This window comes from Limulus polyphemus, unplaced genomic scaffold (assembly GCF_000517525.1).
Source record: "Limulus polyphemus unplaced genomic scaffold, Limulus_polyphemus-2.1.2 Scaffold5041, whole genome shotgun sequence".
In the NCBI taxonomy this organism is placed as follows: domain Eukaryota; kingdom Metazoa; phylum Arthropoda; class Merostomata; order Xiphosura; family Limulidae; genus Limulus; species Limulus polyphemus.
In genome coordinates this window covers 33090-51138 of record NW_013670651.1, presented here as the reverse complement: position 1 = coordinate 51138, position 18049 = coordinate 33090, and the positions used below count along the sequence as shown (strand labels likewise).

Here is an 18049-nt window from a genome sequence, read left to right as displayed (position 1 = left end):
GGCATATGCACAGTAACAATCCACCATTTCCCATGTAGTTTTTCGTTTATCTCAATCAGAGCCAAGTGAGGCACTTATTTCAGCTTCCCAAACCTTCCCTTTCCCATATCTTACCTATCCCTCCTTCTAGCAGTGTTATGGCTCACTGTTTTAATTGACAATTGACAATACACCACCAACAGTTCCGATGACTATCTGGTGGGTTAGGGCCCAGTGGAAGATCGCTTTGCATCTTTCTTTCATCAGTGGTGTCATTTCATCTCAGATGTTTGGGTTCTTCAGGGATTCAAAATTCTGTTATTTTCCTCATCTTCCTTGTCCCAGGTATATGTTTCCTTCCCTTCTCCTCGGGATCTAGTAACTTGCCAGCATCTATCAGAGGTGGTACAGGACCTCCTCCCCACCAGGCTATAGAACCTGTTTCACATTATTCACCAGGGTTTTATTCTTTTAGGGCTGGGGTGCATGGGTTGATCACCAGGAGGCTTCAGGTTGTTTGTTTCTAGACAAACAATCTTTACACATAAACATTTTAGAGTTCCTAGCCATTTGTCAGGCTTCAGATCATGTTCTTTACATTGCCAAACCTTGTCTGGTAATGATCCATTCTGACAATTCCATGGTGGTGGCTTATATCAATCACCAAGGTGGCACTCAGTAGAGATCCCTCTGTTTTCGCACATTGGATCTCTTGTATTGGGCCCAAGTGCAACACATTCGTGTCATGTCATGGGTGCTTTCAACCTTGTGGTGGATTGTCTTTCCTGCCACAATGTGTGTTTGTTGTGGTGGCAAAGACCATGATCCCTACGAGTATGAGCTGGACCCTTGCTGTGTGAACTGGAGAAGGAGGGTGGAGGAGAAAGAGGTACAGCATCTGTGAACTGTGAACAACATTTCTTTTCTTGAGGCTCGGAAATTATTTTCCCCAACTCCTTCTCAGACTTATGCTGCTGCACTACCTTCCACTGCTGCAGTGGGAGTGTAGACAGAACCTTCCGTGCCTGATGAAACACCAAATTACAACAGTCATCACCACATTTAAGTAATTCCTTCATTTATATCATCCGTATAAATTAAAAAAACAAATATCTTAACACTTTTATCCTTGAAGCACCCCAGTTGTGACATTAATCCAATTTGTTGAAACTCCATTTAGATCAATTCTCTGCTTTCTTGTCTTCCATCCAGCCACTTCTCTATTCAATAAGCTGCCTTATCTCCCACACCTATAGAGATAATTTTTTAACTAGCCTTTTATATTCACTTTTATCCCCATCTTCTTTAAAATTCATGGTTATCCATCCATCTGCCTGATGTTACAAGTTATAAGTGAGTGAATGAGTCAATTTAAATGAAATATGCTAGAGAAACTTCATGGATCCCTATAAATCAAGTTTAAATGGATAAGTAACCAGACAGATGGTTGAAGTTTGGTACCCCTTTGAATTTAACTAACTTAATGCTGCAAACGAGGATTAAACTGATGAAGGAGATAAGTAGCAAAATATGTTAAGATCATACCCTGTAGTGAATAATGATTAAAACAATCAAGTTTATCTAAAAATGTAACAAAGGTACCCAATAATGCTGGGCACTAAATGTTATTTTCATATTTGACATGTCCAGGTATTGGCACTTAAGCTGATTTTTTTTTACTCGTGGGATATCACATTTTATAAGCTTTGTATAAGTTATAGATATTGACGTTATAGTTCTCTTTATCAGTAAGCTTCCATATATATTTTAATATTGTAATTTTTATGGCTTAATCTTTATTCTCCAAGATGATGATGATGTTGCTAAAAACAATGAGTAATTAGCTTGTGTTATCAGCTCGTATGTTTGGGGTCTTGAATAACAAAGGTAACTTCTATAAAGAGACCATCAGAAACACTGGCATGTTTTTGACAATTTTTTTTTCTTGTCTATCTAATGGACACTTAACCACAGAATTATATAGGCTTTGTGTAAATGCAGTGTGTATACTAAGCTAGAATTCATTGCACCACAAGCAACAATGCAGTTAAGTAATAAAAATGAAAATTTACCAAATGCATTTTTTTTAAATTTGCATATTATTAAATTTATTTAGTTAAATGAAAGTGATCTTTATGAATTTGTTTCTAGGCAACAAAGATAGTCACTGAGAAGCCTTCAGCTCCTAGTCAGAAATCAGTAAATTCTTCACAGAAGCCAAGCAGTCAGAAGTCAGTAAATTCTTCACAAAAGCCAAGTGGTCAGAAATCAGTAAATTCTTCACAAAAGCCAAATACAACATCACAAGTTAAGACTGCCAAACCTTCTATGTCAAGAACTTCTAAACCATCTTTACCAGGAACTGCCAAGTCATCTTTAACAGAAACTTCCAAACCTACACCAAAAGGGCCAGAAAAAAAAGGTATTTGTGTTTATAATTTATAATGTACCTGTGCTGTTAGATTGAGTTTCTTACTTTCATTACATGAGCATTATTCTGAAAAATGTCTCAGTTTTCAAAATGAATTATAAACATTAGATATATTTTAACAGACTTGAAATTGTACAACACAGCTTCTGTGTTCACCACTAGAATATACACTTATTGTGCTCCCTTTTTTTTTTTTTTACATGTTAAATGTATTGTTTTCTGGAGCTTTCAATAACATCATTACAATATGCTAATATAGTGATAATTCATGTGCTTTAAGAAATTTCAAGTTAAAAGTTGCACTAGTAAAACCTCACTTGCTGATTAAAACTTATTGATGCTGTTCAGTTCAATATAATAATAGTTTTAGAGGTGACTACTAAATGATTTGTATCTATATGTGAAACACCTTTTTTCCAAGGAATTTTCATAATAAAAGTACTTATTCATAATTATTACCTTCAAGGTGTACTTTAGTGCATTTGTAAACAGTGAACTTAATCTTTCTTGTTTGGCCTTAATAGTAAAGCTGGTCTGACCAACTGTCTCTTTTTTTTTTTATAGTGGATGGGAGCAGCCAAGATGAGCTAATAGGTCCATTAGTGTCCTTAAATTTTATGTTAAATTTATCTTTTTTTCTTTAACTGGAAGGTCAATTTTTTGCAGATTCGCAGATTTTTGAGTTTTTCCTAGTAATCGGGGTCATTTTCTGTGATTCATATAAATTCTGTTTAAAAATATGGGGGCAGCTTACGCTACCACGATGTTCCATGTGCTTGCAATGTTTTGTAAACATATAGTCTGACATATAATTACAATGCAACTCCCTCATTGGCTACTCTCCACTGAACATACCACTGCACATACACTGTGCAGTATGGCTATGGCTACCTCCATTATGCCCATGTGAAAATAGCAATTTGTTAGGTAAAGCTGAAATATAGTCTGTCAAAATCCATCTTTATATTTTGCCTTCCAACTTCAAAAACATAATCAGTAGACCCTCTCTTCATATGTCAGTATATTAGATATGTCGAGCCATTTATCCTAAAATGAGCTATGAAACTTGGATGTTGTATTTATTTCACCAATGAGCTGATCAGTCACATTTTGACAGCTGCACGGAGCTATTCTAGGTGTTGTAATGAAAATGGATTCAATATCTTTAAGATGAAAATGCTTGGACCTAAAGGGAATACTTTCATTTGAAAGCTGAAAATTTTCAAGTTTAGGCAGGAACTTGGCTAGTTTCATCTGGGCAGTAATAGGGTTATTTACTAAGCGAATATGATGATCGACTATTTATTGTTCATGGGGGAAGAACCAGAATAGATAACCCTTTTACTGAGGAGAAATAGTGCAATTTTCACAGGATACAGTACACCTGAAAATATTCATATTTTGTGCCCCATACATACTCAGAATTGCTCTGAAAGTACCTATTTTCCAAAATTTTGAGGGGGTTCACAGCACCCCCTGAACCCCAGCTGGATTTACTTGCATTATATGTTTGTTGCCCACTCCACAGGATTTCAGAATTTTTTTTTCCTGTTAACATCCCTGAGATATACACAGTTTCAGAGTTTCACATATATGAAATTCACCTGGTGCAGTACTGACTTTCTTTTGTGTGCTAGTTATACACAGTCACACTTGAGTATTTTTAGATGTTTCTCCCAGGAAATGTTGGTATCTACTTCCTCTGGTAACATCAACATGTTTAAGTTTAGAAATGCTTGGGGGTTAAACTCTGTACTTTCATTTTTAAAGACATTTTCATGAAACAATTCAGGATTAATTTACATTTTCAACGTTTGTGCATGAAAAATGTGTCATATGCTCAATGTAGTAAGAAACCTGTAACAAGCTAAAAATACTGTTAATACGATGTTTTGGATTTCTAACTACTGATTTTCACAATACTACTAAAACTGAATGAATTAATTCTTCATAAAAAGGATTGTCCTTATATTTCATATGATAAAACTAGTAAAGATTTTTGTCACAGTGTGTGTGATCAATAACATACAATTCAGTGAAAGCAAATCCACTTAAAACCTCAAAACAGTACATTTAATATTTTGTAATAAGACTTTTGATAATACTAGATGACATCTTTGAAGAAATTAAATTATTTATAAGGTTGAACTCAAAGTGTCATAAGAAATATTAAAATAAAAGTAATGTAAAAAAATTTTTTTTTTAATTACAGGCATTTCCATAGCCAGCTTGTAAAATAAAATAATAATTAGCCACTTTTTAAGTATAAAGAACATATTTTAAGTGAGAAGCTATTAATACAGGTGGATGTTAAGAAAGAACACATTAAAATGATTAATAGATATAAATGTTTTGGTACAGGCTGAAAGAACTGTCAAAACACGTGAGCATGCTGATAAATCATTAAATCAATTAACTTAAATCTGTAATAGGCAGTATTTAAGAGGCATGTGATGACAACCAGACTTGTTTTTCCCTTTTCAGTGCTTAATTCTTTATATATTGATATACTGTTATGAGTTCGTGTTTGGTAATTTCTGACAAACACAGTTAAATCAGCAAGTTATTCATTAATCAAAAGTATAATGAATGCTAATTCATCGTAACTTTATTGAAGCAATCTAACTAAAGTAACACTAATTGTGTTTCTATCTTGCAATATGCGAGCAATATATTAAGTTGAAGCTACACTATTATATAGTCAGTCCGAACAAAATAAACATGAACGACGGAACCACTGTAGATAGTTATGTAACCAATGACTTTTAGGCAACATCCTCAGATTTCTGAGTTCTGTGCAAAAAACACGCATACCATTTGCTTGCAGTTGCACCAAAGGAAGTAGTAATGACTGTCTTGCTGTATCATGGTCAATCCCATTATTCGTTAGCAAAAGAGTAGTCTAAGAATTGGCAGTGGATGTTGTTGACCACTTACCTTCCCTGTGTTTGGCAGCTCAAAATTCAGTACAGCGCGGCAGTTAACCTTAACGGATTTGCCATATCTCAAAATCAAAGAAACAAATAAATGCCCACACACAGTGGCATATCTATGTTTTTAGTTGTATTGTAGTACAAGAAAAAGTGAACTTATTTCTGAACGATTTTTTTAGAGAATAGGAATATTCCGGCAAAGATGAGTCATTTCAGTCAACTTTTACAAATATAATCCCATATACAGCTGAATTTTGTATGCATAAAATATATGATTATATATAATTTTTACATCATTTATAATTACCAAGACCTTTAAAGCAAATTTGAGCAAACAGTTTATTGAAAATATCTTGTTTGATTAAAACGTTTAAAACAACCTATAATTATAACATACACTGTGTCAGTTATAACGAAATGAAATTAATATATTAGGTATACAAATTTGGCATAAAAACTAGAAACCTATTAGGTTAGATTAGGTAAGATAATGATAAAATAATTAACAAGGTAAGCACGTGAGCTATGTGTTTGCCAAGTGATTTACAATTTCAAATTTGTAATGGGTATGGCAAGATTATTAGTTAGATAAGGTCCAAATGGCGATAAAACAATAAAATTAAGAAGAAACTTGTGTAGACTGTTTTGAGCTTTAAGCTATTTTGGATAAACAGTTGTAGTTTTCTGCCGTCATTCTAGAAAGAAAAAAAGGGTAGTTACAAGGTTGGCCAAATTGATGTATAGAGAAAATAACAGATAAAATATAAAGTTTCATTGAAAAAATATTTGATATTTATATAGAAAGTTTTAGAGGTTTTGCAAATGAAACTTGAAAATTTTCAGATTAATAAAATTATGTTTAATCTTAACATGAAAATCACCTTGCCCTCAAAGTAGTCAACATATATTCATGAACAGATCATTAATAAAAAATATTTAATTAAAAAAATCAGGATTTTTTGTGTACATAAGACTTGTAATATTTACTGAAAGTCTACCAAATTTTGTGAAGAAGCGTGTACCGTATTAAAAGTTATTTTATGGAAACTCTGATGATGAATTTGTGGGTAGGTAAAAGTACAGTTTTACAGAGTTATATTAAAAATTGAATTAGACTATTTATTGCATCTCAAGAAAATTGGTATCAAACATTAGTTTATAATCAAATTTTAATTCTTTAATTTCAGTTTACAGAGTTACAACAATAAAATCCATGGTTTGGTTCTGCATATTGATCAAAGTTCAGATAACGTATTGTGTAGCTTTGCGCAACAATAAACAAGCAAGCAAATCCTTAATTTTAACAGGGAGTATTAAATTCTAAAATTTCATGCTCACTACAAGTTATGCATTTTCTGTTTTCTAATGTGACACCCTGAGTTTAATGTAAACTACACATTTATAGTACAGCAAAAGAACAGGCCAAATATAGTGTTCAATTTCTATTTTTTATTTATTGTTATATAAGTAACTAAAATTAAAAACTCGTTAGGTTAAATAAGAAAAAAATAATTTAAAATAAAAACTAAAAATATTTCTCAACGGGGTTTGCACGTGAGTTGCTCATGAATTTGAGTAATTGATTTTAAATCTTCATATAACCTAGGTCATTTGAACTAATTTAACTTGCTGAACATCAAACATTGTCATGGTTATCTTATCTAAGCATCTTATTTAATCTTGTCAATCCGGCCAAGTGCTCACCCCTTAACTAGCTAATTGATTATAACTTGACCAGTATGCAAGGTTTGGATCACTCAGCTTAGACTTGTATTGGAATTTGTAAATTCACAGTAATAGTATATGTTTTCCTGGATTGTGATTTAGTGAGAAAAATGGAATGACCTTTCACAAAATTTTATATTATAAATCAAACAAATTGTATGCTACTGCCCACAAGTCTAAAATGTCAAACATAGTTGGTGGAAATGGAAATCAAATCTGCAACCTTCGATTGGCAAATATTCTAATCACTGGGTCATCCCAGCCTGAAGCTGAACATTGTTGAATTAATCAAATAATAATAATGAGGAATCATAATGGCAGTATTTCAAATACTTTGGATAATTTGAATAATCGAAAATAGTGCATAAACTTGTTTCATTAATTGAATATTTTGTAACATTGATTAATTTGTAATTTTGGTTAATTGATTACTTTATGTGGCACTAATCAATGTAATTAATGCTAAGTGATCTATACTGTCAAATGAATTAACTGCTCAGCAATAGCCTGAATTCTGAGAGAAATAATATTGTTTTTGTGTAAACTATTATATGACTTGGTTTAATATGACATTTTAATATAACATAGGTTATATTAAAATGGTTTTTGAATATGCAAACCACAAGTCATGACAACCACAGCCAATATAAAGTCAAGGTGGAATGGAGTGAATCAGAACTACATTTTCATATTGTTTGGCATTACATAGGTAGTGTGATGCCTCCAAAAACTGATCACTCTGAAAAAGGAAATGTAACACCTCTTTCTGATACAAAATATTTGCGTATTCAGATCATATGGGTGTGTTCAGATCAAGGATTTAGAATTTCTACAATGGGGATATCTTTTGCACTTAAAAGCATTGCAGTTTAAAGAAACTTGGGGAACTAGGACTATCCAGAAAAAGACCTGCAACAAGTCATGCCTTAGCTATTGTAAAAAAAGTGAGACATCTTGTAATGAGTGAGAATCTACAAACATAGATTAGTGGCAAAAGCCACCCATTTGCCCCAGGCAACATTACACAACATAATGAAGAAAGATCTCCTTCCTGAAAAATGGAGAATGGAATAGGTGTTCATGCTATTTCATATAAATACATACCAGTCAAGTCACTGGATGCAGTGGATTTCTTTTTGATTGGCCTGTTGAATCGTGCACTGGGAAGTCGTACTTCTTCACTAGATGGATTATGCAGGAGGAGGAATGTGCTTTAGACATGACAACCTTACATGGAACCCTTTTGTAATGGAAACTACGCTACAGGGCTGTTGTAAATATGCATGGTCATCAGATAAAGCAATGGCTGTACATAGAAACATGCACTGTAATGACATGGTGAGGTTCAAATTTCCTTTTGAAATAACATACTCAACTCTGATGTTACTTGTAAAAATGTGTTTGGGTACCTAAAACAACTTTAAATTGTTCACTAGGTTGCATCACAAGAGACTGGATTATCCAACAGATCAGTATCTGAGAACTTTTATTAATTGTTTGCAAAATAAAATATATCTCATCTTTACAACAAAATTCTCACAAAAATATTGAATTATTTAGAATCATTTCATAATGTGCAATGAAATACTAATTTCCTACAATGATGGTTTTCCTTGGAATCAAATGCTACTAAAACGTACAAATTATGAAAAATAAAATTTAAAAAACTTAATTAAATAGTATTAATTTTAACTTCAAAAATCCCGCAGTTTAAAAAGCAACAATAAGTTTAGCTTAATACTGTGATACAACACTAAACTAATTACAAAAATTTGATTTGTCCAATAATTACTAGTAGAATATACACATATGTCTGCTAGATTGTGTATTATTATTATACACATGCTGCAAATTAGTAGTCGAATGTGTTGCTGTTAATCAAATTATACTAAATCTTTTATAAAAAAACCTACCACTTATTAATTATATTAAATGTTTATTGCATTAAAACTCGTTTTTTCAAACTTACTCATTAATTACTTTACTTCAGGGGTGGTTTAGATGTACCTTAATTTACATAAATTACATTAAAAATGTGTGATAAACCAAAAACAACTTTATGTGTATTGAAAACATTTCGACCAACTGAATTATAAGTGTAATGATAAAAAGTTTTTTTTTGCTATTTTCTTCTTTACAACCATTACTTTTTCTATCACTCAAACAGATAAAAAAAGTTGATAGCATTATCCAGCTGGTTGACAGAAAAACAGGAAAGGCAAACTGTGAGTTTATTGTAAACAAGCTGGATTTTTTGGAAGAAAGCCAGGTAGGCATTAATTTAGAAAATATCATTAAGCATGTTTTGAACGTGTGAAAATTTAAATAAAATCATCATGTGAATCATGGTAATTCTGAATAAAAAACTGTTTTTTTTAAACAAAATGATATGAAAATTCTGTGAAGCAAAGTTTTTCAATGAATATGTTAAGAAGCCCTTGGAAACGTATGCTTTTTTAATAGGTGGGAGGTGTTATTGGTTGTGTCTGTAACAGAAGAGAGGTAATTCATCTCTAATCATTGGAAGAAGTTTTCACCATGAGGTTGCTGGCAAACCATGATGGTTTCTTGCTATATTATCTTGATTTTTAAGGATGCCAGATCAAAAGTCCAGAGCTTTGGAAACAGCATGTGGGCATTTGCACCAAAGATCAGAGTAAAATGTTTTAGTGTGCAAATACTACATATATCACATAGTTTGTATTTCTTATATACAAAATTCTTAACTTTTTCTTATTTCCAGTTTTGAAACACACTAACTCCAGATGCAATCCTTTGCAAAATTCAGTATGTGTTATTATCTTTTGTAGCCTGACTAGTCAAGGTACTTGTATGGTGTTGGAAGGGATAGTTGCATTGCAGCCTGCTTGACTTTGCAACCACTGAAATGAGGAAGTAGTATCTCTGCTCCATTCCTTTTTCTGATTTGTCATCTAGAGAAATAATATGTATTGAAGATGTACTTTTGGCCATCTCATATCTGATTTGCTTGTAAATTTTAGAAGTTCAATTAATACTGTCTGTGAAAACCAGGGCTTATTGTAGAAGTCCAGTCTTTGTAACACTTAATTTTTTGACTTTCAAATTTTCAAGTTTTGACAGGATAATGTTCTATTATTTTCTTCTTTTTTTATTTATCTACGTCTTTATTTGGAATGAATAGTCTCACCTTTAGATCATCAGCTGTCATTTTTAGACATTCTTCAGTAAATAAAACAATGTCTTTTCTTTTTCATTTCACCCCCCAGTGAGTCACTAAATTTGCTCTGCACATTACACAAACCCTTTGTTTTGCGGTGGTCAAATGAATGTGGGCTGCTTTTATCCTTGAATTAGCAAAACTAAAACATATATATCAAAACCTCAGAAATGGGTAAAGTAATCTTGTAGATTTTTTTAAGTACAATATTTTGATTAAGGGTGTTTTTGTTGTGATTACATAGCATATAGGCTGACCCAGTATAGTACTAGTGTGTATTACAAGATATAACCCATACAAGTAAAATTGTAGCTCTGCCATTGTTAATATTGATAGTAGAATTGTCATTGATATCCCTTGATTTTTTTTCCTTTTCATAGTGGAAATACTTAAATTAATTAACTAGCAGGAAACTTGGAACAAACTTACAAAATAGTATCTAGCTTCAGTTTAGATGATAATTTGATTTAGTTTTTCTATTATTCTGTAAGTCATGAAATTTAAAACATTTTGCTGTGAGAAACTTTGTGAAAAAAACATTAAAAATACATTATCTTTGCATTAAAAATTTTTTTGTTACTGTTGATCAGATAGATGCATTGTTTATATCTGGCCAATTTAAATTTGATTGATTTTCATTAACATATTTCTTTTGAAACTTTATTTTGCTAACTGCACTAGTCACCACTTATAGTTACAAAAAATCTAAACTACATGAAATGACATAGATTTATGAATAACCTAAGACCTGATCTTTCAAAAATGGTATCAGGTCAGTCTAGGTAACTCTTTTTGCTAATAATATTCCTGGTCAAAAGGAATTTACATTTAATAAATATACTTTGATTTCAATAAGTTATGATAAATGTAACAATAACATTCAATAATTAGGGGTCGAGTCACTGCAATATGCAAAACATTATTACTACACTATATCTAATATAGGTTACCTGATGTCTCGATGTACAAGAAAATTGCCTTAATTTTCAAAAATTGATATTTTAACACAAGAACATTTTCAGGAGTGAAAGGAATGTCTAGAGCAACTATTAATAATTTTCAGATCTATGGTTTATTCTTAAGAATTTTAAATTTCCTACTAAATACCATTGTTCTTCTCTACTGAAGCTACTACATCTAATCACTTTCTTACGAAATTATAACTCACACTACTTAAGTTACTTTACATTGTTGTAAATAGTTTATAATCTACTCTGTTCAATGCTATTTAAACTTTGCATTTAGCTATTTTCAAAGCTTTTCATCATTAACAATTGTTTCCACCTTTATATGACCTCATCAACAGTGAAGGAAAATCATGAAAGAAACAAGATATTGTGTTCTCAAGGGATTTAAGTTTCTTAAGAAAAAAATATACTTTGAAATGGAGTAGAAAAAAAACACAAAAAATGTTGTTTTTCTTATTAAATTACCCTAAATAAATGTTAGAAAATGACAAAATATCAGTTAAGGAATATTTGTGATGCAAAATTTTTGAAGTCAAATAAAAATAAATATTTTACATAAATTATTTGACATGCAAGTGTGCTCTTTGCACTACCAGAAAGATGCTCACTGGTGCTCCCAAAAAAGTTTAAATTCTTTATAATGTCATTCTCTCAACTGTTATATTCACAAGTTTATATAACTTAAAAACAGTAGTGTGTAATCACAGAAGATAAAAACTTAGAGAGCATATAACCAATTTCCTAAAAAAAACGGTAATAATGTTATTAAAATTAAAGAGAAAAACCTTAATTTTATTTCAGAGAGATCCACTGATTCATCAGGCTAAGAGTCTTCTGTGTTCTGGAGTTTTAAGAAACAGCAGAGGAACGGTTAGTTTTAGCTTAATACAATTATGTATGTGTTTAATCCTTGTGTTTGGGGTTTTAAAAATGACAGAGATGTTATTTGTGCCCTGTAGATATGTTTTTAAGTCATTGCTTTCTAGAAGTTTAAGAAATACTAATGGAATAGTTAATATTTTCTGTGAATATAGTAGGCCAAAGAAAAATACAAATATTGGTGGTTTTCTCTATATAAAAACTGCATTAAGTGACAGAAGTTACATAGCTAGTATTTTTACAGTTTACTCAAGGTAGAAGATTATTGAAGAGGCGTGTATGAATCTCTTAAACATTAGTCATAAAATAATAATGTATCTATTCTTATCCTTATTTCAAATAATAATTTTAATTTGTTAACTGTTTTAAAAGTACCTGAATTACTAGTTTAAGAATAAGATGTGGTTGTCTCTGTGTAGTATATTGTACTACTTAATAGAAGGAAAGAAAGTGATCATAAGATTAATCATTCATAATGAAATAATCTAGTACTGTAACACTGAGGGCTCTTCAAGTATGTTTTATACAACAGGGATCATTACTAAAATCTAATTGTCTGCTTAAATAATATTATTTTTGAAGCTTCTAGTAGAATGAAAATGTACAGTGTTATAGGTTGTTTCATAAAACTAAATAATGAAAAGTGAAAAAGAAACTTTTTGGCGAGTTAAGACAATATAAAAATTTTAAACCAGAATACTGGTGTGTCAAGTAAAGTATACTTAGAAATACAAACTGGCCTTTTCTTTCTACTTTTAATAGTTCCTTTAGTTTTTGTTTTGCAGTATTTACTATCTCTTTTATTTAATAGTTTGTATTTGTTAAGAATGCTCCCAGGCCTAGCATGACCAGGTGGTTAGGGCACTCGACTTGCAATCTGCGGGTCGTGGGTTCGAATCCCCATCCCACCAAACATGCTCGACCTTTTAGTTGTGGGGACGTTATAATGTGATGGTCAACCCCACTATTCGTTGGTAAAAGAGTAGCCCAAGAGTTGGCAGTGGGTGGTGATGACTAGCTGCCTTCTCTCTAGTCTTACACTAGTAAATTAGGGACAGCTAGTGCAGATAACCGTCGTGTAGCTTTGTGCGAAATTCAAAAAACAAACAAACAAACAAGAATGCTCCAAAATGTTTTTAGAACAGTTTGTTTTCTGTTTTGGTTATTTTTTCTTAAAACTTTATTCTTTTTCTGTTTCATAATTCATTAAAACGTGTGGTTCTTGTTTTTTATGACTAATGTACTAAAATGTCTTTAATTTGCTTTTTAATATTAAAGTAGCCAAAGCTGTATAAGGAAATGAGAACTTCCCCAAGAATGTTCTAGGAATCAGTGTTGATAATTTTTCAACTGTTAGCCTGAACCTTTGGTGAAAAAAGATGGTGATGGGTTGCACTCTATTTTTCAGTGGTGTCTAAAAATGTTTTTGAAGTTTTTCACATTTATGCTGTCATTAAAATTATATTATACAATATTTCAGAAGCTCCATGCCTTTCTTTTTGACACTGGTATAGTGTTAACTCGACCTGCCACTAGATGGAGTAGCAACAGTAATTTTACCTCTGAGACAAAAAATAGTACTAGGTACCAGGTCTACCGTGAACCCATTCCAGCTCACCAATTACTTATAGAAAATGTTAAAGATGGAGAGGTTAGAATTGGAGGTTCATTTAAATCTGCATTTTCTTACACCAGTGGAGGTAAGCTTATTCATTTAACAAATTGATATGTGCATTTTTTTGTGTGAGATTACGTTGTTTTTTATTAAATCGAATTGTCGATAGGAAAACTTTTTTTAAATAAAATATGTAATAAATCGTTGTGAATTTCCCATACCTATCACTAGTAACCATCTCACTTAAAACAAGTGTTAATAAATATATTTTATGAGTGTACTCCTGAGTATGATATCCAAAAATAGGTTGATAATTTGAGAAGAAGAATTGGAAAATTTAAAATGTATCCCCAGTGTACCAAAAGTTTATGAAAACTTCACCTGTATGCTCACAGAGACAAATAATGGCATAGCCGAAGTCTTATTTCAGGGGATGATAACTTTTGTTTTAATATAGTTTTATAAATCTACCTTGTTTAAATCAATTTTTTCCTCCTTTCTACAGCTAAACATGTATTTAAATTGACTTTCATGGACAAGAACCTAGGTCAGTCTCATACATTACAAGCCAATGATGAACATGACAAAAAACAGTGGCTTCAAAACCTTTATAAGGTAAGCACTAACCACTGGTGTTCATCTGCTGGTGTGTCTGTAAGTGAAGAAAGAAAAACCGGTGCAACAAATATCGTAGAAGAGTGTAATCTTGATGTGACTCAAGCTAGTATTTTAGTGTAAAGAAACATCATTTCACTTTTGTAAATTAAGTATTGAACCTAGTATAAACTTGGAAGTGTTGGTATGAAAAATATTTATGAAGTATAAAATTGTATAAATAAATTAAAAGAATGAACCATGGAAAATATGATATGGGTATCTCATAAAAGAAGTTGAGATTGATGAAGCAAGGTTACAAATTAAATCAATAAAACTGTTTTGAAAAACCTGTATGTTGTTACTGAGTTTGGAAAAAACAAAATAATGGCTGTGTAAACCAAGAAAACTAATACAGATTGTCATTGAACATGAAAAAATAGTGATACAAATAAATCATGATTAGATAGGCTAAACATTTTCTGTTAATTGACTAAATCTTTAAGGCTAAATTTGAAAATACATTTAAATTTTATAGACACCCATTATCCTGAAATGAGATTTAAATGACTAATAGTTTTCAAATATTTTATATTAAGTATTGAAGAGGACCAATAATTTGTGTGTATTGAAATAACTGGTTTTCATCTGTACAGCTACAGCTCATACTAATTGTTTTTGTTGCTTTTTTTTTAAGCTAGAAAATTCCTTAACTTTGATTGGTTGATCTCTGACTTTCAAATTGTTTTTTTGTTGATATATATATGCGTGTGTGTTCATGTAAGAAATACAATGTTCAGTTTCAGTTAGAACTAAAATTGACATTCACACATAACATTAGATGTGTTAAGGTTTCTGTGGTAATCAAGCTCACAGTAGTAAATTTCCACATGCTATGATATTGGTTGATATATTTAACCAATCTAACTTGTACTATTCTAAGAAGCACTCAAGTAGTTTTTAATCTGTGATTGTTCTATACACTTGTGTATTCTTTGGTGCAGAAACTTGTATTTCTAATGCTAATGTACTTGTGTCTATTCAAATTTGTGAAACAAATATTTTGCTTTATAAGTGTGTTAGATAAATTGTTTTAATGGTATATTGTTTGAATAACTTGTAGTTATAATAATGTGTTGTAAAATTACTGATATTTTCTGTTTATTTTTTATATTTTATTTTAAGGGGAATTTATTTGCTGTTGGTATGTAAAGAATGATTTCTGTAAACAAGGGCAGCACATTATACCTTTCCGTAAATGTCATTATTTGGGATGTAGGAGCTGATTTATACTAAGCAGTTTTGAAAATATTTTATTTGTACAGTGAAAGTTCTATATTGTTGCCTGAAATATGAAACAAAAGTTTATGAAATGGCTACCACATTTTTTAAACAAGTTATGATATAAATTGGTTTAAAAAACTTATTATAAGGCATAAAGAAAGTGTTGATGTCTAAGAAAATTATATTTTTTTTTGTCAAATAATAAGGAAGCTTAATTTTGTAATTTTATTTTATGTAGGAAACATTGGTTGCAAAGTAAAACAAAATAAAAATGGAGTAGTCTTAGTTTTGATCAAATTTGGACTCGTTGTAAAGGCATTTTTTTTATTTAAGAAGAAATGACATTTGAAGATGGCTTTTTATTTGTTGTTGATAGATACAATTAAAAAATAACCAATATAAAGTGGGGAAGTTAATTGTTAATATTGTTTTGAACTTCAGGCACATATTTCAAAAGAAAATGACTAAATTTTATAATTATCTTTTATGACTGAAAAATAAATGTAGTAGTTTCTTATTTTCACTAAAGGTATGATATACAGCAAGTGTTATTTTTCAACATTTAGTGGTAAGTGATGTTGAACTAACCTATTATTTTATAGGAAATGATGTATAGTGTGTACAAATTAAAAATGTGATAAGTTTGAATACAATACAACTAACAAACCCAGTAGCATTTTAAAATGTTATAAATTATGAGAAGCTACTCTTCTAATTTATATGTTACTTTATTATTTTATTTCATTTTATTAACTTGTTACCAATTGTACATTCAACTAAATCTTTCTGACTTTCATACTAGAACAACAATTAATAATATTAGTGCATGATGTATTGGAACTGGGATATCTTAAAATGCTTAAGCTTTGTTAAAAGATGACATCTGTTTTTGAAAGTGGGTCTTGTTTTCCAATTTATTGTACTTCATGTTCTTTTATGCTGAATAGTATAGGAAACATATTTTTGTTAAACTAGTGGAAGTTTAATCATTATTTACAGATAGTATGAATAGTGTTTATGGAACTGAATCCTGATTTATCGTGAAAAATAGTGCTTTTCTTTTTTAAAACAATAACTACACAGTATTTATTAATGTGTGATCAATAACTATTAATAACTGAAGTTGTTTAATCAGAGGTAATAAATCGGTTTATATATTTCCATTATAAGTGAAAGTTAGTTGTTCATTATTACTGAAAGTAATGTTTAACTATTAGGTGGTTAGATTATACAATGACATCTTCCATTCAACACTATTTCATTCATTCATTTTAGAGAATTAAATTTTTGGTACAACTTTGAAGGAGGAGTAGGCAAAAAACCTACTGAGGACTTACAATGTGTAAAACTTGTTTAAGAAAAATATGTATTAAATGAAGAAAAGCAACAAAATTCCTGAACAGAGAGACATATGTTAAAAAAGGGAAAAACAAAAACAGATTATGGTTGAATCTTAACTATTAAACTGATCATAAACACATTGTTTACTGAAATACTGACCAAAATGAACTAAATAAAAATAAATCATTAACAAAATAATCATGTAATATTGAAAAAGTCTCAAACAAAGTATCAAATATGCTAAGTTTAACTGAAATGAGATCCAAAAACTAGGTAAACTTTTATCTTTAGGCAAGAATACCCTTACACTAAAATTTAGCAAAAAAACCTTGGACTTAAAAAATATTTAGCAAATAATGATAAAATAGGAACAGAGAAAAGCTATGTCATTGATTTTGGGGAATACAGACCTGAACTATTCCCGGAATCCCTGAATAGGTTATATTTATTGTGCTTTGATCTATTGTACATATTACCTAGATTTATTTCATTCTCACTGGTTATGGTTTTAATAATGCTAAAACATGAGCAACAAAATTTCTTTCCTCTATAAATCACTGAAAGCCAAGTATGAATTATCAGACAAAATTAATAAATAAGTCAGTCTAATTTAGGATAAAAGCTACTAGAATCAAATCCTCTTTGCTCAGAGCTAATGTTAAGCATCAGATTCAACCTGACTGGCAACTAAAACTCTGAGTTGGAGTATAAATCAAAATAATGAAATGTTGTCATTTATGTCTTTGTTCGTTTAAATTATAAAAGCTGTACTTTTGTATTCGGTCGTAGTTGGGTGTTGGTTAGTGTGTTAAGACCATGAGTCCTCTACTGCAGAAGCTTGCAAATATGCTCTTTACGTAGGTGCCTTTGGTACACTATGAGAGTGATAGTATTAGGTTAGCAGTGGGTGCTCTCGACTAACAGCCATTCCTCTAGTCTCTTAGTTCAAAATTATGGAATGCTTGATGCAAAAAGCCCTTATGTAGCTTTGCTCAAAATTCTAAGACAAAAAAATTGACAGATGGCTTGCAAGTGACTGAAATTAATATTCTTGAATTAATTTGGTTAGGTTCAGTGTGGTATTACTGAAATCAGATTTAG

General features: G+C 30.8%; 1 protein-coding gene across 3 annotated transcripts in view; it reads left to right on the top strand.

Annotated features, from left to right (window-relative positions):
- LOC106472043 (neuroepithelial cell-transforming gene 1 protein-like) overlaps positions 1–15410 on the top strand; it is a 39027-nt gene extending 23617 nt beyond the window's left edge. For all 3 annotated transcript variants that reach the window (XM_022400657.1, XM_022400656.1, XM_022400655.1), the window contains 4 exons: positions 9236–9337; positions 12037–12105; positions 13595–13814; positions 14235–15410. In XM_022400657.1, coding sequence (XP_022256365.1) covers positions 9236–9337; positions 12037–12105; positions 13595–13814; positions 14235–14467 — 624 coding nt within the window. In that variant the 3' untranslated portion in view covers positions 14468–15410. The remainder of the gene's footprint in view (positions 1–9235; positions 9338–12036; positions 12106–13594; positions 13815–14234) is intronic.
- The last annotated feature ends 2639 nt before the right edge of the window (positions 15411–18049 follow it).